Here is a 19,554-nt window from a genome sequence, read left to right on the forward strand (position 1 = left end):
AAGTGCCTGGTAGGTGTTTTTAAAGAGGAGTATTGGGACGCCAGTAATGACACGTAAGAATCAAAGCCATCTCGTGTCTCTTTGGGGCCACGGTGTAACCTTGATGTGTGACGACCGTCCCGCTCTGCTGGCTGCTGTGTGTGTCTTGTCTGTCCTGTAGGAGCCTGGTAGGCGGGATGGTCGTCAGGGCTGATGGAGCGCACCTGGGCCGGGTTGTAACAGATGTGAAGATAGCACTCCGCTGAAGGGCAGCATGCTCTGACCAAAGTTCCTCAAATGAAAACAATGTGCTTGAAAATGTAAATGATGGTGAAGGAGACACGACTAGAAACAGGAAGTAGTTCGACATTGAAATAGCACGGTGGAAATTAACAGAGGTGTGACCAGGTCAACTTTGCTTGAGTCTCAAGTCAAGTCCCAAGTCTCAATGTAGATTACCAAGTCAAGTCCAAGTCATTCATGTCAAGTCTCAAGTCTAAATGTAGAACAGCAAGTCAAGTCAGAACAAATCAAGAGTCCAGTATCAATTTAATATCTTAAAGAAAACTAAATATCTAGGACTTTTCAATGCAATATGGTTTTAATAGGATAAAAACTTGGTAAGAGCATCATGAGTTTGATTTCTATAATCAGTTTCAACTTCAATAAATTCAATCATTCCATACAAATTCAGAAAACAGAATTTAAATTCAGAATAACATGGAGCTGATATCACCATTCATGTTCCTGACACAACATACAGACTGACATGTTTTTGTATTGCGATGTATTGAATTACGATATATTGTCTCATCACTAGCATCATCCTTTCAGTGCTTTGCTTTACAGACAGCCTAACTCTAACTAACCTCCTTGAAGTGAGATGTAGACGACCTAATGTACAGTATGTATTTAGGAGAAACGATAAGAAAACAAGATGAGTGACAGTCGCAAACGAAGTAGCATTTGGATGCATTTTAATAACATCGACAACCTAAAGGCACAATGTAGAATTTGTAAGGTAAAAATATCACACACACCCTGTTCTGTTCTGAGTGTCATTTGTTTGGAATGGTTTGTGTTGTGGCTAGTTCAATATAAATAAAATGTTCAATACACATGTGTAATAGTGTTTGATGTTTTTACATTATTTAAGGTTTTTATACCAAACATAATGTAAAATTATGGTATTCTGGAAATTATAAGGTTTAGTATAATTACATTGAATAATTTAAGTGATATATGTGCACACATACCAATCATAGGTCAAAACATTGCTAAATTTGGCTGAATTATAAAAGCCAGAAGTGGTACTAAATGAAGAGCCAAATGATCTGGCTCACTAAAAAAGAGCCGGAATTCCCATCATTGTGTGTGTGTGTGTGTGTGTGTGTGTTTGAAGCAGATAAAAAGGAAGATAGATGAAGTGTAAAGGAGACAGATAAAACTGAATTCCTCCGAAAAATCACAGTGTCTCTGTACTGTGTCTGTACTGTGTGTGTGTGTGTGTGTGTGTGTGTGTGTGTGTGTGTGTGTGTGTGTGCATACGTGCATGCTTTCAGTGTGATCCAGATCTTTCCCAGAATTGTTCGGGACTCTACACCAAGTTAGATCACCATCTTAAATCCCAAGGGTGTGTGTTTGTGTGTGTGTGTGTGTGTGCAAACAATTAATGTGTCCGTGTGTTAGTCTGTGTGTAAAGGTAACTCTGGGAACGCCTGCAGCATTAAAAAAATAAACTGAACAGGAATGTGAGTCACTCTAACATCGTTTGTTTACATGCAGCAAACATGACACATGACACACTTGGCAGAAAATCACACAACATGAAACAATAAAAACACACTTTGCTTTTTCCGGACAGTGTGTGTGTTGGTTAAATCCCTCAATTAGAGAAACTGGGGGAAAAGCCTTGGTTCAGTCTGGGTTAGATTAAATTTTAACTATTATTAACAGATGGCTGCTTACAACTGAGTCAGTCAATATACTGTGAAAAAAATGTGATTACACTGCAGAATCTATCTTGTGTCCAGATTTATCAAGTTCATTTTAGGATTTTCTTAATTCATTCTTAATAATTTTACCGGTTTCAACAGGATTTCAGCAGAATGTAACTTGTTTCAGGACATTTACTTTGTAGAAGTGAAATTGTCTTGGAGAAAGTTTTGTGTTTCAAGGTTTTCTTCATTGTTTTTATGAAATTTATTGAAACCAGCAAGATTATCTGCCAGTGCAGTGAGATTATTTGACTACAAATATCACAAAATAAGCTTGATAGGTCTGGAAACAAAATGAAATCACCAGAAGGCTCGTCATTTTTTGCAGTGCACTCAGGTTTGATTTTACTTGCTGTGCCTCCCAGGTCTGTAGTTATTAACTTTATGGACTGTAAATTCCAATTTAGGAAATGTAAAGTTTTAATGGGTTTTAAGTGGCGGTCTCAACATCTGTTATTACTACAGCTGGTATTATCTATTATTACAGGGTGTGAAAAAAAATATGTTGCTGTTCATAATCTCACAATGAAAATGCTTTTTTTAATCCTTGAAATTAGTGGTGGAAAGACTGATTCATCAATCTTTTTTTTATCAATTTAATTTTAGAATATAATAGAAAACGGAACAGATTAAGTCCAAGTTTATGAGAATGATGAAGATCTTTGTTATTATTTCCCCCCTTTTTTTGTTATGTTGTACTTTCATGTTTTATGGTGTTATGGTGTTTTATGTTATGTATTTTGAATATGTTATCCTGTGTGTGTGTTTTTCATTGAACAAAGGAAACTTAAAAAGAAAAAGGCCCCTAAAAAAGAAATTTGTGGCCTCATAACACTAAAACTTGTGTGTGTATAGAGCTCAAACCTAGTCAGAAAGTATTATATTGTGTCATTCAGCAACAATATTATACTTTCTACGGCTGTTCATTATTGTGTTCCATACTGAATTTATTGATAACCTCTGGAGACCTTGGTTTCCTGTATGATTTCACTGGAATAGTAGATCTATACACTCATCCTCAGAGGGAGCGCTTGTTGTCATATCAGTGCTGAGGTAATTCAGGAAAAGTCAAATGTTGTGGGGGACTCCATCTTCTCCTGTTTCTTCTCCTTTTTCTTCTCCTTCCACTGTTTTGGGGTCAGGAGCTTTATGAATCTCCTCAGTGTGGAAGGCTTCCTGGATGTTTTTCCTCCAGCCTCTTTCTCCTCTTTCTCCATTTCTTTGACGATCACCTCCTTCTCCTCCTTCTCTGCCTTGAGCTTGATGGTAAGCTCTGTGCTCAAGGCCTTCTCTGCTCTGAGCCTTTTCAGCTCCTCGGTCTTTTGGTCCAGTGTCTTCAGCGGCTCCAAGCCCCTGAGCTTTATGGTCTCCGGGTTGCTCAAGGCCTCCTTATTCTGGAACATTTTCAGCATTTGTTTCTGGTGTGCCTTCTCCATCTCACAGGCTGCTTCATGGCCTGCTTGTGGTCGATGTCGAGCTGTTCTTTAAGCCCGTCCATTTAACGAAGGAGGATTGCCTTCTCCTCCTGCTCGGCCTTAAGCTTAGCGGCCTGCTTGTGTGTGGAGAGGGCCATCTTTTTCTGGAGAAGTTGTTTGTTCGAGTTCCTCCATTTTTTGGAAGAGGACCTCCTTCTCCTCCTGCTTAGCCTTAAGCTCAGTGGTCTGCATGCATGTGGAGAGGCCCATCTGTTTGTGGCGATGTCTGAGGTCCTCTATTTTTTGGAGGAGGAACTCCTCCTCCTTCTGCTCTGCCTTAAGCTTAGCAGCGTATTCGCATGTGGAGAAGGCCATCTTTTCTGGATCAGCTCCATTTCTTGGCGAAGGCTTTTATTCTCCAACTCACAGGCCTCAAGCTTGATAGCCTGCTCCTCCTTTTCCTGACGAAGGGCCTCCTTCTCTGCCTCGCAGGCCTCAAAGTTGACGACCTGCTCCTCCATCTCCTGATGAAGAGCCTCCTTCTCAGCCTGGCAGGCCTCAAGCTTGTTGGCCTGTTCCTCCATGCCTTCGCAGAGTTTCTTTTTTAGCCCTGCAGGCCTTGATCATCTTGGCTAGCTTGTAGGGGCTCCAGCCCTGACTGTGGTCTTCTGGCTCCTCCATGTGTTAAGGAGGGCTTCCTTCTCTGTGAAGAGATCTGCTAATAATAGTCTGGGTCTTTCCTCAGTTTTCTGTCTCACGGTAACTGTCTTTGCAAAATTCAAAATCAAACTACCCGGGTAGATGCGGACATTGATTCTTTTTATTTGAAACTTGAATAGAACCAAACTGAACGGTTCAGTCTCTATTGCTTTCCGGTCACCGATAGAGCTTAGAGTCTACTGCAAGAAATAACCTATTTTCTGGTAATGTGATGAAAAAAATCCTCGACTTATGTGACCCCATGATGGACCACAGATGTGTGTGTGGCCCCTAAACGAGCGCATAAACTGTTTATGCTTGGGGCCAGCTCTGGTTGAAAGGCATTCTGGGAAACGTAGTAAACCAGTAACTGCAGTAGAAGTAGACGAGGCAGGTTGAGGGAAAGTGGGTTCACCAAAAAAAAAAGTAAAAGACAACACTTGATCACTAATTAACTGCTGGAATGTGTTGAGCATCACAGACTGATGATATTTAACAGGATAGAGAAACTGAGTGGATTTCTCCTTTAAGCTCGGTTCTGTAGCGTGTCGTCTTCGAACAGAAAATTTGGATTCAGTTCTGTTGGCGAAGCGATTCAACTCAAGTTATACCGCTCATCAAGGTGAGTGACAGGTGTTAGGGGCGGGCACTTGACCACCTGCAGGGGGAGGAGGGCGGGACTAACAACACCTGTTCCTGTTTCAAGGAGAAAACCTGCATATTGTTGCTTTAAGACAGACACACACACGCACTTACTCACTCTCTTTCTCACATACACACACACACAGGTGTACTGTACATAACACACAGGTACATGTACACACACACACACAGAAACACACACATCCTGTCTTATCTAAACACACAGTGGTTTGACTTTTGGCTGCAGCGCTGTAAGAGAAATCCAGGACAAACAAAGTGGAGCTGTAGCAGGGATTTGATCTGTCACTTCCATTATAATTATAATCTGATTTATTGTAGGCGTGCCAACAGTCTCACCTGCTGTAATACCTGACACCCACACACTGCTGAGGGACTGATCACTACATTTACATTTTTACATTGTAGACAGTTAGCGGGCCTCACACAGCTAGCGGTTCAGTAACTGCATAAGACCAAGACAGACTGAAACTGAGATCAATTAAAAAATATTATCTTAACCATCATTATCTCCTGAACGGAAAACAGTATTCTCGGTACACAAGTGGATAATATATATATTTTTTTAGTAGCACTGTGGGTCTACTTTTTGTTAAAATAAAATCTAAACTTGAGTCATGATTTTTGACCATTTGAAAAACAACAAAAATAGTTTCAAGACACTCCCAATCGCCAAAAAAGCTTTTCGGTTATTTTCAACCTGGGCTTTACTTTCCTCGTTTTTGCAATCATGGCGTTTTATTGTGTTCAAAATTTCTGCTACTAGTGTGCTAATCAGGTGTGTTAATAAGACAGTGATGGTTAGCTGACCAGGTACTGTGGTCACATTTGTTTTTCATCTATCTATTTTTTTTTTCATTGCAGCTTCAAAACATCAAAATCAGCACAGCTAATGAAGAACTGCAGAATAGAGGAAAGCAGAAACAGTCAGTGTTGGTGTTGGACGCAGGTAAAGGCATTAACATCATTTTACAGCCCCATTAATTTTCATGTTAGACTGAAAGGGGGCGGAGCCAGAATCCCTTATTCGGGCTGAAAAATGATGTCACACTTGAGAGGAGAATAATGGTGAACAGGTTTGATTTGACCGCTGTGGACGGGTCAGAGTTTCTGTGACATTAAAGAGGAAGTCATTCATCCACTCACTGCTCTCTCTCTTTCTCTCTCTCTCTCTCTCTTTCTCTCTCTCTCTCTTTCTCTCCCTCTCTCTCTCTGTCCCTCTCTCTCTCTCTCCCTCTCTCTCTCTCTCTCTCTCTCTCTCTCCCTCTCTCTCTCTCTCTCTCTCTCTCTGTCTTTCTCTCCTCCGCTGGTTTGGAATGTTCCCTCTCATTATCGACACAGCAGGAATACTCCTCTTCCTCCTCTCTTTCTCTCTCTCTCTCTTCCTCCCTCCCCCTTTCTCTCTGGTCCTGTTGTCCTCCCTCTCTCTCTTTCTCTCAGTTTGTCTCTTTTTGTCTTCCTCTCCTCTCTCTCGCCATCCTCTTTCTCTCTCTCATTCCACTTTCTCTTCTTTCTTCCTCTCTCTCACCTCCTCGGAGATCTTCCTCTCCTCTTTCTCTTGCTCTGTCAATTCTCTCTCCCCTTCTTTCTGTCACTCTCTCCCTCTTCTTCTTTCTCTTCCTCTCATACATCCTCTCTCTCTGTCTTTCCCTCTTCCTCTTTTTCTTTCTCTAACTCTCTCTCCTCTCTCCCTTCAGGCCATCGCTCTCTCCTCTCTCCTTCCCTCGATCTCTTCCTTCCTTTCCTTCTCCTTCCTCTCTTTCTCACCCCTCCATCTCTCCTTCCTCTCCTATCTATCTATCTATCTATCTATCTATCTATAGAGGTGGGATGTTTTTGTGTTTTTTTTTGCACCTCCCCTCTGCAAATTTATTATTCTTTTCTGTGTTTTGTATCATTTAATTTTATCAATTTTTTATTGTTTCATTTTATCAGGTCATTTCTATGTTTTACCACCTTGATGATAATATTTTATGAATAACTTGATTTTCTTACGTTGCTGCCTGGCTGATATTTATTTTTAATATTTATGTGTGTATTTGAGTTTTGTTCTTGTAGTGTTTTACTATTTTTGCAGTAATTGATGTCTGTTTTCTGTCTAAATTTTGCCGTGCTGCAAAACCAACTGCCCATCTGGGGCAAATACAGTTGAACCCTGAACACTGAAATACATTAAAACCATAAAATGATTTTTCTATGTTTTTCTATCAGTCTGAACTTTACAGCAGAGAGTCTGCAGGTTTGGAAGTTGTAGGAACTCTGTATGTAGAGGCATGAACTGGACCGGATGTGCTGCTGTGTGTGTGTGTGTGTGCATGTACATGTGTGTATTTGTGCACATATTGTTTTGCATTCATAACTGTGTGTGTATCCATGTGTACAAATGTGCATGTTGTTGTGCATGCTCCCCTTTATGTTTACAACGCGCCAGTGTGTGTGTGTGGTGTGTGTGTGTGTGTGTGTGTGTGTGTGTGTGTGTGTGGACCACCAGCAGCAGTGGAGGAATGCGGCTGGTTTCCTCCATTAGCGCTCTCTCCTGTTCGCAGCACAGTGTCACCTCTCATTTGTCTCTGGAAACAATGGCACAGTTATATAACCACATTTTTCACATGCTTCACCAAAAAATATGTTTTGACAAGAGACTTTCTTAACCTTTACTTACAGGGAAGGCTGACGAGGTGCTGTCCTGTTCCACATCACATGCATACAGAGACACATTACAGTAAAACACATCCTCCTCCACTGCTACATCTCATCAATCATGTTCAACACATTCAGCACTTATTTAGTGATGAAGTTTATTTATTTTTTTTGGTGAACCCACTTTTCCCTCAACCTGCCTCGTCTACTTCTACTGCAGTTAGAGATTTACTACGTTTCCCAGAATGCCTTTCAATAACCTCCAGAGAACAGACGTGAACTTGTTGCACTCAGCTGTGGGTTTTGCATGTAGGGAGAGAGAGAGGGATGGGGATGGCAAACAGCAAGAGGGAATTTTTGTGGTATGGCAATGTTAGATCTACAGAAGGCATTTGATCATGGATCATGCTATTTTATTGTCCAAACTGAAAGCCATTGGTTTTAATGATGCAGCAGTCAGATGGGTTAGCTCTTATCTTAAAGATAGGAAGCAGGGGGTAGATGTCAATCAAAGAACACGCTTCTTAGCCAGAATTTCAAAATTTTTGGACAGAAAAGCAATGGTGACCCTGGCAGCAGCTCTTGTCCAGCCTTATTTCGACTATGCCTGCTGTTCATGGTACAATCGCCTAACATCGTACCTTAAAAACAGACTTCAGACTTCTCAAAACAAGATAGTTAGGGTTATTCAGAAACTTCCCATGAGAACTCACCTTGACCCTTCTCATTTTGAGAGCCTTGAGTGGTTGAAAGTACAGGAAAGAGTCTCTCAGATCGAGTTGTGCACGGTACATAAGATTGTGCATGGTGCTGTCCCTCAAAAATTATTTCATCCAGGTGAGGGATATTCACAGCTGTTCCACTAGGGGCAGTTCCACTGACTTTGTTCCTCCCAGGTTTAAGAGTAACCTGGGGAAGGGAACTTTTTTGTCTGTGGAATAGATTGCCAGGAAATCTTAAAATCATAAGCAGCTTGGGAGGTTTCAAGCTGGTGTTTAAGAATTGGCTCAGCGGTTATTTATAGTAGGATATTATGTCGGATAATAGGGTGTCTTTCTATATTTTATTTTCTTTGTTTGTTTTTGATGTAGCTTATTTATTTTAATTATTATGAACAGACCCAGACTTGCATATAATCTGCTGAGGGGGCTGCGTAGTAATGTTGATATATTGATGTATTTATCTCTGATGTACAGAGTTTTTAATTAGTTTTAACAGAGTGGCGAGTAGGGCCAAGCATTGTCCAAAGAAGCTCTGAGGTAGTGACTGATGTTGTTAATACTGTGAATAACTTGCTGAGTGTATTGTATTATTGTTTTGATTCATGTTTTTGTGTCATTCTTGCCATGTCAGATCTGCCGTCCTGACCCCTCCCCTACACCCCCCCATCCCCAAAGGGACCACAGTGGAAATAAGCCTCCGGGCTTTATTGTGTTATCCTGACTTTTTCCTTTTATGTATGCACTGTCAAATAAAATCAATCAATCAATCAATCAAGAGAGCGAGAGTTTTATTCCATCTGAGAAAAAGTGAGTCTCCCCCCTTTACTGAAACCCCCACCTGTCTCTCTGCTGCAGTGCATTCTGGTCTCTCTCCTGCTCCTGTGGTGGAGAAACTGGTCTCTCTCCTCTTCTACGATGGATTTCTCCCTGTATGATTGTTGAACGTCTCTCGGTGCAAAATGGCGGCTCTAGAAAGAAGCCCTCGCTCTTTGATTCTGAGGGACTGACACCAAAACCTGACGTTTACCGCTGAGGTTTTACATCCTGAAACATTTTCTCATATCAAACTCCACTGGAGCTGCTGGAAACATCTACAACTAAATGGACCTAGGAATGCAAAGTGCATCACCAATAGCTGTTAAAGTGTGATAGGAGGAAGTTTTTTAGGGTGTAAAGTTTTAAAGTGTCTTTAAGGCATCTTTTAGTGTTTTTGTTTGTTTTGGCAGTTATCGTCTCCTCAAACCAAAATGTTCCTGATCAGTCCGCCATCCTTCCACAGCAGTAATGAGAGGTAAGAGGGCATTATTTAGTGTAATTATATCTGTGTGTGTGTGTGTGTGTGTGGTCCGCTGACTGACTGTAAACAGGCTGAATAGCTAGTCCATATAGAGTTTATATTATCTGCTGTATATACAGATTGTGTATATATGTTTCTAAATCAGTTGACCTTTCACCTTCTGTCCTGCTCTCCACAACAAACAGGAGGAGAGGATGTTAACCAGGTCTGAAACACAACCAGCTGTTCACAGTCCAATATGGCCGCCAGAGGGTTACATCACCTGAAAGCTCTGTACTGCTAACCGTCTTCCTGAACGATAACAGCTGTATTACAGACGTCTTCCTTCTGCAGGCGTTGGGTAAGAAGTAATCTCAAAAACTGCAAGAGAAGACAAAGTTTCAAGCCTTGTAGACGCCAAAAAAAAAAGACACAAAAAAAATGCAACGCTAACTTCAGGCTGACCTGGAGCTATTTTCATTTTGGGGTGAACTATTCCTTTAAGCAGAGTTTGGTGATAAACTATAGCGGCACTAGGACCCAGCGCAGCGCTGTGTCTCTGAACTCCCTTGACTAACATGATCTCACACCAATACGTGAAATGAACACGAACGCACGTATTATGGGAGAATAATGTTTCTCCACCACAAACTGAATTACGCTCCCCAACAACGAATTCAAATATTTTCCTCCACCACGAATTGAATTACGTTCCAAAGGTTGTGTAACGGTTAAGTTTAGGCAAGTAAAATTGGTTAAAGTTTGGGAAAGGGTTTGGTCACAAATGGTCAAAAATGAAATTGTGACTCACGGTAGAAATGTAATCCACAAACGCTGGGATTTGGTCGCCGGCATCGAAGGGAAACTCATCCGCCCCTCCGCCACCCTCAGTGTGGAGTTTGGCACCAAACTCTCACCAGATACCAGACAACATTACAGAGATTTCTGGAGTTTACCTATCTTTCTGTCACATGCTACACAGATAGTTCAGTGCCAAGAGTCACAGTGATCATGTGTTAGCAGCCTGGGACAACATGAGCTCACGAGAAGTCGTGAAATGAGCAGGAACTCTGAAACACAGATTTATGTTGTCTGTGGACAGGAAGTATGTGACAATAACGTTCCTCCACCATGAACTGGATTCTGTGACAAAACATGAATTGGACATTTTCAGCTGCAGGTCGGCTAACGGTTCAGTTTAGAAACAAAACAACTTGGTTAAGGTTTGGGAAAGGCTTTGGTCGGTTAAATAAGAAAAACTTCAGCTAAAAATTTAAATTTGACTCACTGTAGAAATTTCCTTTGTACAAGCTGGGAATTGAACTCCGGTCTCCAGCACTGAAGTCAAACTCATCGTCCGTCCTCCACCGACCACAAGACCCGACTGTCTGCCCTGAGACTCTACTTCCTGTTACAGTCCTGTCTGCTTCATGGAACCGTTTCCTGCTGGGAAAACAGTGTTTTAACTAGGGCTGCAACTAACGATTATTTGGTAATCGATTAATCTGTCGACTATTTTTTCGATTAATCAATTAATCTGTCGACTATCTTTTCGATTAATCTGTCGACTATTTTATCCGATTAATCTAACGATTATTGTCTTAGTTACATTAACAAAATAAAACTGGATCAAGCGGCTCAACATTCGAAGCTTTATTGAGCTCTCAAGTCGTTGAGGAGCAGGTGGAGGATGCTTTCTGTCAAGACTTCAAGGAGAAAATCATCTATACACCTCTGTATGTTATGATAGAATAATATTGTTTTAGGTGTTGATAATACAGAAATGTATTGATGAATTTTAGGATTAGGGCCTATTCAGCCCTAGTTTTAACACTTTACACCAACACGTAATTTGCTGTAAACAAGTCGTGTTCATTTCACGTTTTTTCTGAGTTCAGGTTGCCCTTGATGCTCTGCTAGCTAGCTAGCTACTGCCCTGTGGCAGTTTAGCTAACAGCCTGGATGATTAGTAACTATTAGGATTGGCTGATCTTTAAGTTCGGTGTGTAATATGAGTCTGACTGATAAGGAAACAGAGGAACGCTCTGTTTGTCTGAGGTTCAGACTGAACGGTCATGTTGTTTTCAGCTGAGCGGGCGGTTCAGGCGTAATGACGTTTTAAAGAACAGGAGCGTGAACATAACTCAGTATCAGTAGGACGACCAGGTCAGTTTCATCCAGTAGGCAGGTGTCTGATTTCTGCCGCCTCACTTTCTGTCATCGTCAAGCTAACAGCTTATTTACTATTGTCTCATTCATATTATCAGCCAGGTGTAAAATGTGTGCCTGAAAACATACATTAATTCCATCAAGGTCAGCCAAGCAATTTTGAAATGGTATCAAAAGTTAATGTCATTACAAACCAGTTTATTGGTTATTATTACAAGCATTTCAGCATTTCTCTGTTAAGCATGTTATTTGTATTGTATCATAATTCTATTGTATTCTATTCTATTCTCTGTCTCTATCAGGGCCAGAAGGAGGCGGGGGGGAATTGGGGGTCAAAGTTCATTCAGCCAGGAAAACTTCATTCCTTTCCTGTTGGCCTTCAGCCAACACAACCTCTCTGACACACACACACACACACACACACACACACACACACTGACATGCTTTCACTTTCATTGCTTGTGGCAGTGGGGACAAAACCCCAGCAAGCCTGAGAGAGAAGAATGGTTTCAAACCTATAATTAATAAATCCATCAGTTTAATTTAACTGGTAATCCTCGAGTTCCTCGTTTTCTCTCTTCAGTCTCCATCTCTGTCCCTCAGCCTCACTGTGGTGTTTCTGCTGACAGATCACCTGTCAATCAAACAGTGTGGGCGGAGCTTGGATTTTCTGTTGATGCATTTTGAGTTTCTCTCTTTTCTCTGTCTGTTCAGCCATGGTGGCTATCACTGCTCATGCTAACTACCCAGTTCTTCTTCTTCTGTTGATTCCAAACAAACAAAACGTAAAACGCATCACTTCCTGTGCGGCAGAGGATTTTTCCCAGGAAAGAGCGATCAGACACCGGCTGTTTAGAACAGACAGTGGAGAAGATAGGTTGGATCACTGTTGAGTTAGAGCAGGCAGATAAATTATAACAAGCCTGCAATTGTTATATTATAGACTATGATGTAATTGTGTCTGGAGAGGAGAAAAAATTAGAAATTGAAATTAGACTAGAAAACAAGTATTCTATTCTATTCTATTCTATTCTGCAGTCCGATCTGGCTGTCAGGTCGGTTGTTGTTCAATCAGTTTGGCTCTTAACTGCCTGTCATTGTCGTACCCGTCCACCTGGGACACACGTCACTACATACCAAACGTACCTGCAGTTTCATTTCTAGGCCTGGAAAAGCCAAAAACATTCCTGTATGGTGGAGGTGGTGGAGGGGGGGGGGGGGGGGATTCTAGGAAACGGAGACACAGAGGAGAAAACGGCCATGAGCGACATAATGGACGACATGAAAGATAGATGATGTTGGGCGGCAGAGGAAGGAGGGAGAAAGAGAGAGAGAGAGGCCATGTATTGTGATTGGACGTGGATTGGACTCGTTCCATCCAACACAGTCTCATAAAAGTTTGTGAAATGAGCCTGAACTCTGAACCTCGGCTTCCATGCTTCTGACAGGAGTAACGTTTCAGATTCAGTTCCTCCTCCAGTCAAGGATTCTGGTCCAACAGCAGGAACTGGACCGGACGCGTTCACCTGTCGGTCACATGACAAGGCTAGCTGACGCTTCAGTTCAGCAGCTGGAACAGTTTGCCTCAGGTTCAGTAAATGAAAACTTGTTCGGGGTCGTCGCCCTGTGCTTAAAGGAATAGTTCATCTGTGTTTAAAGGAATCGTTCACCCAAAAATAAAAAATTCAGTCATTATCTACTCACCCTCATGCCAGTAGAAAATCAGATAAAGTTTCCATACAACAGTCCCGGAGATCCCCGGAAGAAGTACAATGCAGCTTTCTCCAAAACAACTGAAGGTGCCGGAGACCCGTCTTCAGACTTCAAAAAATAACAGAAAATAACCATAAAATGTCTCCATGCAGCTCTCACAGCATAATCCAAGTCTCCGGAAGCCAAACGATCCCAAAGTGACTTGAAAAGACATTTACACCATTATTTAACTGAAATCACTCTAGCTGTTGATTTAAAGAAACGTCATGATTGCGCGCACCTTTAATGTTTGATACTATTGTAAAATGTTGTATAAAAGCTCGTCCATAGAGCCTTTATATTAATGAATAAACATGTATTTGACTTAATAATTGGTCATTTTACATTTCCAAACTGCAGAACTACCGCAGATTTTTTTTTATTTTTGTCCGTTGAGTCCTGGAGTGGCTAAAAAATAATCACATACTCATGTTTGTGCTATATGTTAACTTTGGCTAACAGCCTGGTTCCTACAACGCCAATAACTAGCATGACCTTGAGCATGCTATTGCTTAAATATTTGGATAGAGAGAGTAAAAGGGGAAAAGAGAGGGAGGGAGAGAGGAGGGAAGGAGAGAAAGAGAGATTGATAGAGGCTGAGAAAAAGAAAGAGAACGAGGCGGAGAGACGGTAAACGCTCAGCTACTGCAGCCGCTCTCTGTTCAGATAAACAGAGCTGATAAGTCGACTGTAAATGTTACCAGAGAGGAGGGCAAGCTCTGCCAAGTCAGGTCTGTGTGTGTGTGTGTGTGTGTGTGTGTGTGTGTGTGTGCAGATACTGCATAAGTGTGTTCCTGCATTTTTTCGTGTTGCTCTTCTTGCTCCCTGTTGTCACAAAGTGAAGTGGAGGATTAAAACTAAACTGGGTCAGAGAACAAGAACAGCTACTGACAGAAATACTACTACTGCTACTACTACTACTACTACTATTACTACTACTACTACTACTATTACTACTACTACTACTATTACTACTACTACTACTATTACTGCTGCTACTACTACTCGACGATTTATCACAGTTAAGGATGTTAGTGAGACTTGTTTCACATGTAAACAAAATAAATCAGATTTCTTGAAAAAGAGAAACTTCTGTCTTTTCTTCCCAGCTCTTCTTCCCTTCACACTTCTCTATCCCACCTAATCATTCCAGGCTCAAAGGAATATTTGTTCCATGTATTTCCTGGTTGCTGTGACCTCTGACCCCTGACCTCCTCACTATTGTGATGTCGGTGATGTAGGAGCTGCAGTTTATTCTGCTGCTGACCTCTGAATGTAAATACACAGCAGTGATGTGTTTCGCCATCAGTGATTCAGATATGGATTCCTCCCTCTGTAAATACTGAGCTGGTCAGACGGCACACAGCTGCTGCACATAATCTCACACACACACGCTTGTTTATAAGACGCTGCCTGTGATGTGTGTGTCCTCTGGGACGTCCAGAGCCTTACACAGACAGAGTTCGGTCAGTGGGGTTTTCAGTGTCAGCCATGTTGGCTTGTAATTGAATTTAAAGGAGTCTCAAGTCTTCAGCCACAAGTCTAAAGTCAAGTCCCAAGTCTAAATATAGATTACTAAGTCAAGTCCATGTCATTAATGTCAAGTCTCAAGTCTAAATGTAGAACAGCAAGTCAAGTCAGAACAAATCAAGAGTCCAGTATCAATTTAATATCTTAAAGAAAACTAAATATCTAGGACTTTTCAATGCAATATGGTTTTAATAGGATAAAAACTTGGTAAGAGCATCATGAGTTTGATTTCTATAATCAGTTTCAACTTCAATAAATTCAATCATTCCATACAAATTCAGAAAACAGAATTTAAATTCAGTCGTCCGCCGGAACAAATCTCATCACTTTCAATCTAAGTCATTTACACAAACACAAGATCTCAAGTCAAGACTTTAGAAACCTTTTCAAGTCATCAAAGTACAAGTCAGAGTCAAGTCCCAAGTCACCAGAACCCAAGTCAAGTCAAGTCTCAGGTCTTCTCTTCATGCATCAAGTCAAGTCTCAAGTCTTCTCTTCATGCAGCAAGTCGAGTCTCAAGCAATTCAAATTGTGACTCGAGTCCCTACAACGCCGGTGTCATTTGGAGTTGTAACCCATTTTCTTCTGTCTGTGTCTAGTTTACATTTCCTCCATGCTGGATATAATTGGGTTATTTGTTTGTTGTTTGTTTACGGTGTCAGAGTTAGCTTGAAATGCTGTCCCTGCTAACAAAGGCTTTCAACTTCCTGAAAATCTCATTTTGTCGGAAGGCCTTTTTATAATCACTCTACTCTCTTGTATTTGTATTTTATTTATTTATTTTAATGTAATCTTGTTTTATAAGCCATTTTATCCGATGAATTTGGTGTGGCTATTGTTTTATGTTTTATCTTCACATTCCTTTTATCATCGTTTGTCTTGAGCAGGATTCTCCTTTAAAGGGAAACCAAACAAGAGACGACTTTTGAGGTTGGACTGACATCTGCTGGTTAAAAGCGCGCTATTGCAATCTGCTATGGGCTGATCTTGGGTGCCTGTAGTGAGGTAGTGACCCTGGGGTCAGGTGTTTTTCAACCCGATCCCGGGTCCCGCCCGATCCATTTTCATACACATAAAACGACCCGAAACTGATCCGCCAGCCTGAAAAAAAACATTCAGGTAATTTTCCAGACTCTTGTGTTTTGTCAAATTTATTGAGACATCGGCAAACTTCAAAAAGAAATAAGAGTGCTTTTAAAGTTATATAATGTATGGATGGCGGGATAAACCAGCTAGAGATCGAGAGTTTATTCTGTTAATTAAATTTAAATGTTAGTTTTTGATTCATATTTAAGCGGTCTGCAGTTTCTTGTTGTAAAAAGCATCTCATTTTGTATTTTTATGCCATGGTGCTTTATCATAAACTTGAACTGAACTCCACAGTCCTGGTCCATGGCCGTTGCCATAGCAACATAGCTAATCTGCATTGAAGTTTAGCTGGTACCCAACTGCATCACCTGAATTTTGTACGCTTCTTTTATTTATTTTATTTATTATTATTATTACATTATATTATATTATTTATATTGTTTGTTTTTATCATGTGAAGCACTTTGTGACTCCTCGTCTGAAAAGTGCTGTAAAAATAAAGTTTTACTTACTTACTAGTTGATGTTTAGGATGTTGAATATGTTACCATGGTGATGTTATGGAGGTCTGTATTAACTCGCCCTCCTCCCAACACACACGCACACACACACACACACACGCACACACACAAACAGAATTTCACGGTGCAGCTGTATTTATTTGTAGGGAAATGCCTCCATCTAGTGTCCATGAACAGACAGACAACTGTAATAATAAGTAATAACTTCAATAAGTTTGATGTATTTACAGATCTGAGGGTTACAACTACTCATTAAAACACGATTAAATTGTGTTAAAGTGTGTCTGTGGTATTGTACTTTATGGTAATTGTATCACCAAGGCTACAGTATCACTATAGTATTCCTATAATATTTCTGTAGGGACTACTGTGGTACCCATCAGTCAGTTTACAGTGACTTTAAATTACTTTATGTGTTTTTTGAATCTCCTACAGTATTACTATAATATTCCTATAGCATATTATGAATAGTGTATAGTTTTGCTGCTGTGATATTTGTACAGTCTCCTTCTAAAATGTGTGTTAGAGTAATTTTCCTTAAGGTCATGTCGAAGAGGGCCATTGGTCAGCGAGCGGCTGTGAGCTGAGCGGTCATTGGGTGAACAGCCTGTCAGTCAGGCTGCTGCAGGCCGGACGGCAGGCTGCAGCAACAGGCGCTTCGGAGCCGCAGGAGAAGCTCAGCTCTGTGGACCAGGACCAGGACCAGGACCAGGACCAGGATCAAGATGGGCTCCAGCAGCTCCGCCCTCACCAGGGTCCCGCAGGCCGAGCAGCTCATGCAAGAAACCGGCTGTGAGTATTTGGATTTCTCCTTTCAAATGCTCGCTTTAAGTTAGACTCGAGCAGGACTGAGTTTGTGCAAAACAGAGGAAAATCTCGCGGGTGTCTGTGCGTAAAACCAAGAGGCGCTGCAGCCGCGGCAGGTTGACCCGAACAGGCTCAAAACTCACGCAAAAAAAGAACTGAAGTAATCCCATGATGAATATTAGAAGGATAGAAAGTCTCGATATGAATATTACAGCAGATAAAAACACTAAAGTCTCACTTTGCGCGCTGTAAGTCACTAAAGGAATGTTTTAGGGATATTAAAGTGATTTTTCTAAAGGCATCACATGATATTTTTACAGATAATTCAGTATGACATGCATGCACGGAGTCATTTGGTGATAAAACCCGAGTCTGACTGTCTCAGTGTCTGTCAGCAGCACCCTGACCTGATGGATGGATGACAGGTGCGCGCATAGAGCCGCAGCACATAGACCGGATGTTTGCTGCTGCATGCCGGGAGAATCTCCTTTAATAATCTGGTATAGCTGAAATAAAATGGCTACCAGATCATTCTGATGATCTCTTGCCGTCGCTGTAATAGTGCAGTATACTGCCCAGATCCATGCGGTACAGAAGGTTTTTGTCTCCAAATGACTCCTTACATGCAGGAAATAATAAATCATCTAGGCCTACTTCAATAATCCCTAAAGTAAAAACACTACAATATTCCTGTAATATTCCTATAGGGATTTATAGTGTGTGACACCCAATAGAAAGTTTAGCGACTTTATCCTACTTTATGGTATTTTTCATCCCCTATAGTATCACTATAATATTTCTATAATATTGCTCGGACTCATATTGTGTCTGTGGTACAAAATAATGAGTTTGTAGTGACTTTATCCAGCTTTATGGTATTTTCCATGTCCTATAGTATCACTATAATATTTATTTACCACCTCGGAAAGAGACATATTTCCCAATTTCTACTTTTAACGTTAACTTTATATACTGCTTTTTTTTTGTTAAATGTGACTGAAGAGAGCAAACCACCAAATCGAAGTCTTTGTCTGTGTTAACATGGTCAAACACTTTGCATTAAGTGTTCATTAACTATTGTTAACTAATGCATTTACTAACATGAATTAAACATGAATAACAATATTAACACAGATGAGGTAACTGCATTAAGTAATGTTGTTATGCATGTCTGTTAATGTTAACTAATGTTTCTAAATGACTTGGAAGCAAACACATCTGGCTGTAGATGTTTTGAATGTTGATGAAATTTGTTCTTTGTTTTCGTTTTAAATTGTTATATGTTCGTTTTATGTTTTATGTCTGCATGTCTTTATGTCTTTATGTCTCTTGAAAAGGAGATTTTTAATCTCAATGAGACTCCACTCCTGGTTAAATAAAGGTTAAATAAAAAAATAAAATGTGTTTTCTAACATGAATTAAGCATGAACAGTGACATTAACAAAGATGAGTTCATATTAAATGCACAATAAACAGCTGCATTAAGTAATGTTGTTCTGCATGTGTGTTAAAGCCAGTGTATTGTCTAATTTGAAACCTGAACTCTTCATGTATTACTGAGTCTATATTGATCTTATCGTACTTGTTGGTATTTTTAGTGCTGAGTCCAGTCTGACAGTCTGACAGCAGCGGTGGGAGTGTTGTTAAACTCATCAGTGATGATTCATCTGCTGTTCACTTGATTATCTGGGTTAACATGGCTGAACTGACGGACTGATAACGACTGTGGATGTTGTTCACCTGATAACTAGTGTTGTCTGTTCTGGCTTTAAACTGAATTGTCCCTTGATGGAACAGTAAATAGTACTGCAGTACTGTTTGTAGTATCTGGTGTAGTACAGAGTATTGGAATAAGTATTAAAGCTGCATATTATTAAGTTTGTTTCCAACTCTCCTCTGTCTCAGCATCAGAATAAAGTTCTTCATGATGTTCTGCAGATAAATGTAGTTTAGTTCAAAGTTGAACTGAATGAGTTAAACTGAATGAATGTGAAGACTGAGTCGTCACAATGCTGGCTCCTGATTGGCCGACAGCAGCGGCTCCTCTAATTCAAATGAGGTGAACCTGCTGAGTGGAGGCTTTCAGTTCAGATGCTGCGGACCGGACCCTGATTGGACGGATTTCAGTCATTCTTTAAGTGAGGGAGCCAATCAGGAGCGAGTCCAGCTGTGATGCGTTTCCTGGAGTTAGACTGAAACGGACTGGAGAAAAGGACAGACAATACATTTAAATTTAACCATCAAACAAAATCTAATCTTAACAATATCTTCTTTAAACACCTTTGATCATATGTACAGA

The 19,554-nt window shown here is 40.7% G+C and overlaps 1 protein-coding gene across 1 annotated transcript in view; it reads left to right on the forward strand.

Annotated features, from left to right (window-relative positions):
- The first annotated feature begins 17,173 nt into the window (after positions 1-17,173).
- Positions 17,174-19,554, forward strand: part of chp2 (calcineurin-like EF-hand protein 2) — a 9,464-nt gene continuing 7,083 nt past the window's right edge. Inside the window, exon 1 of the mRNA XM_078284344.1 lies at positions 17,174-17,240. Coding sequence (XP_078140470.1) covers positions 17,174-17,240 — 67 coding nt within the window. The remainder of the gene's footprint in view (positions 17,241-19,554) is intronic.

This window comes from Centroberyx gerrardi, chromosome 6 (genome assembly GCF_048128805.1).
Source record: "Centroberyx gerrardi isolate f3 chromosome 6, fCenGer3.hap1.cur.20231027, whole genome shotgun sequence".
NCBI lineage: Eukaryota > Metazoa > Chordata > Actinopteri > Beryciformes > Berycidae > Centroberyx > Centroberyx gerrardi.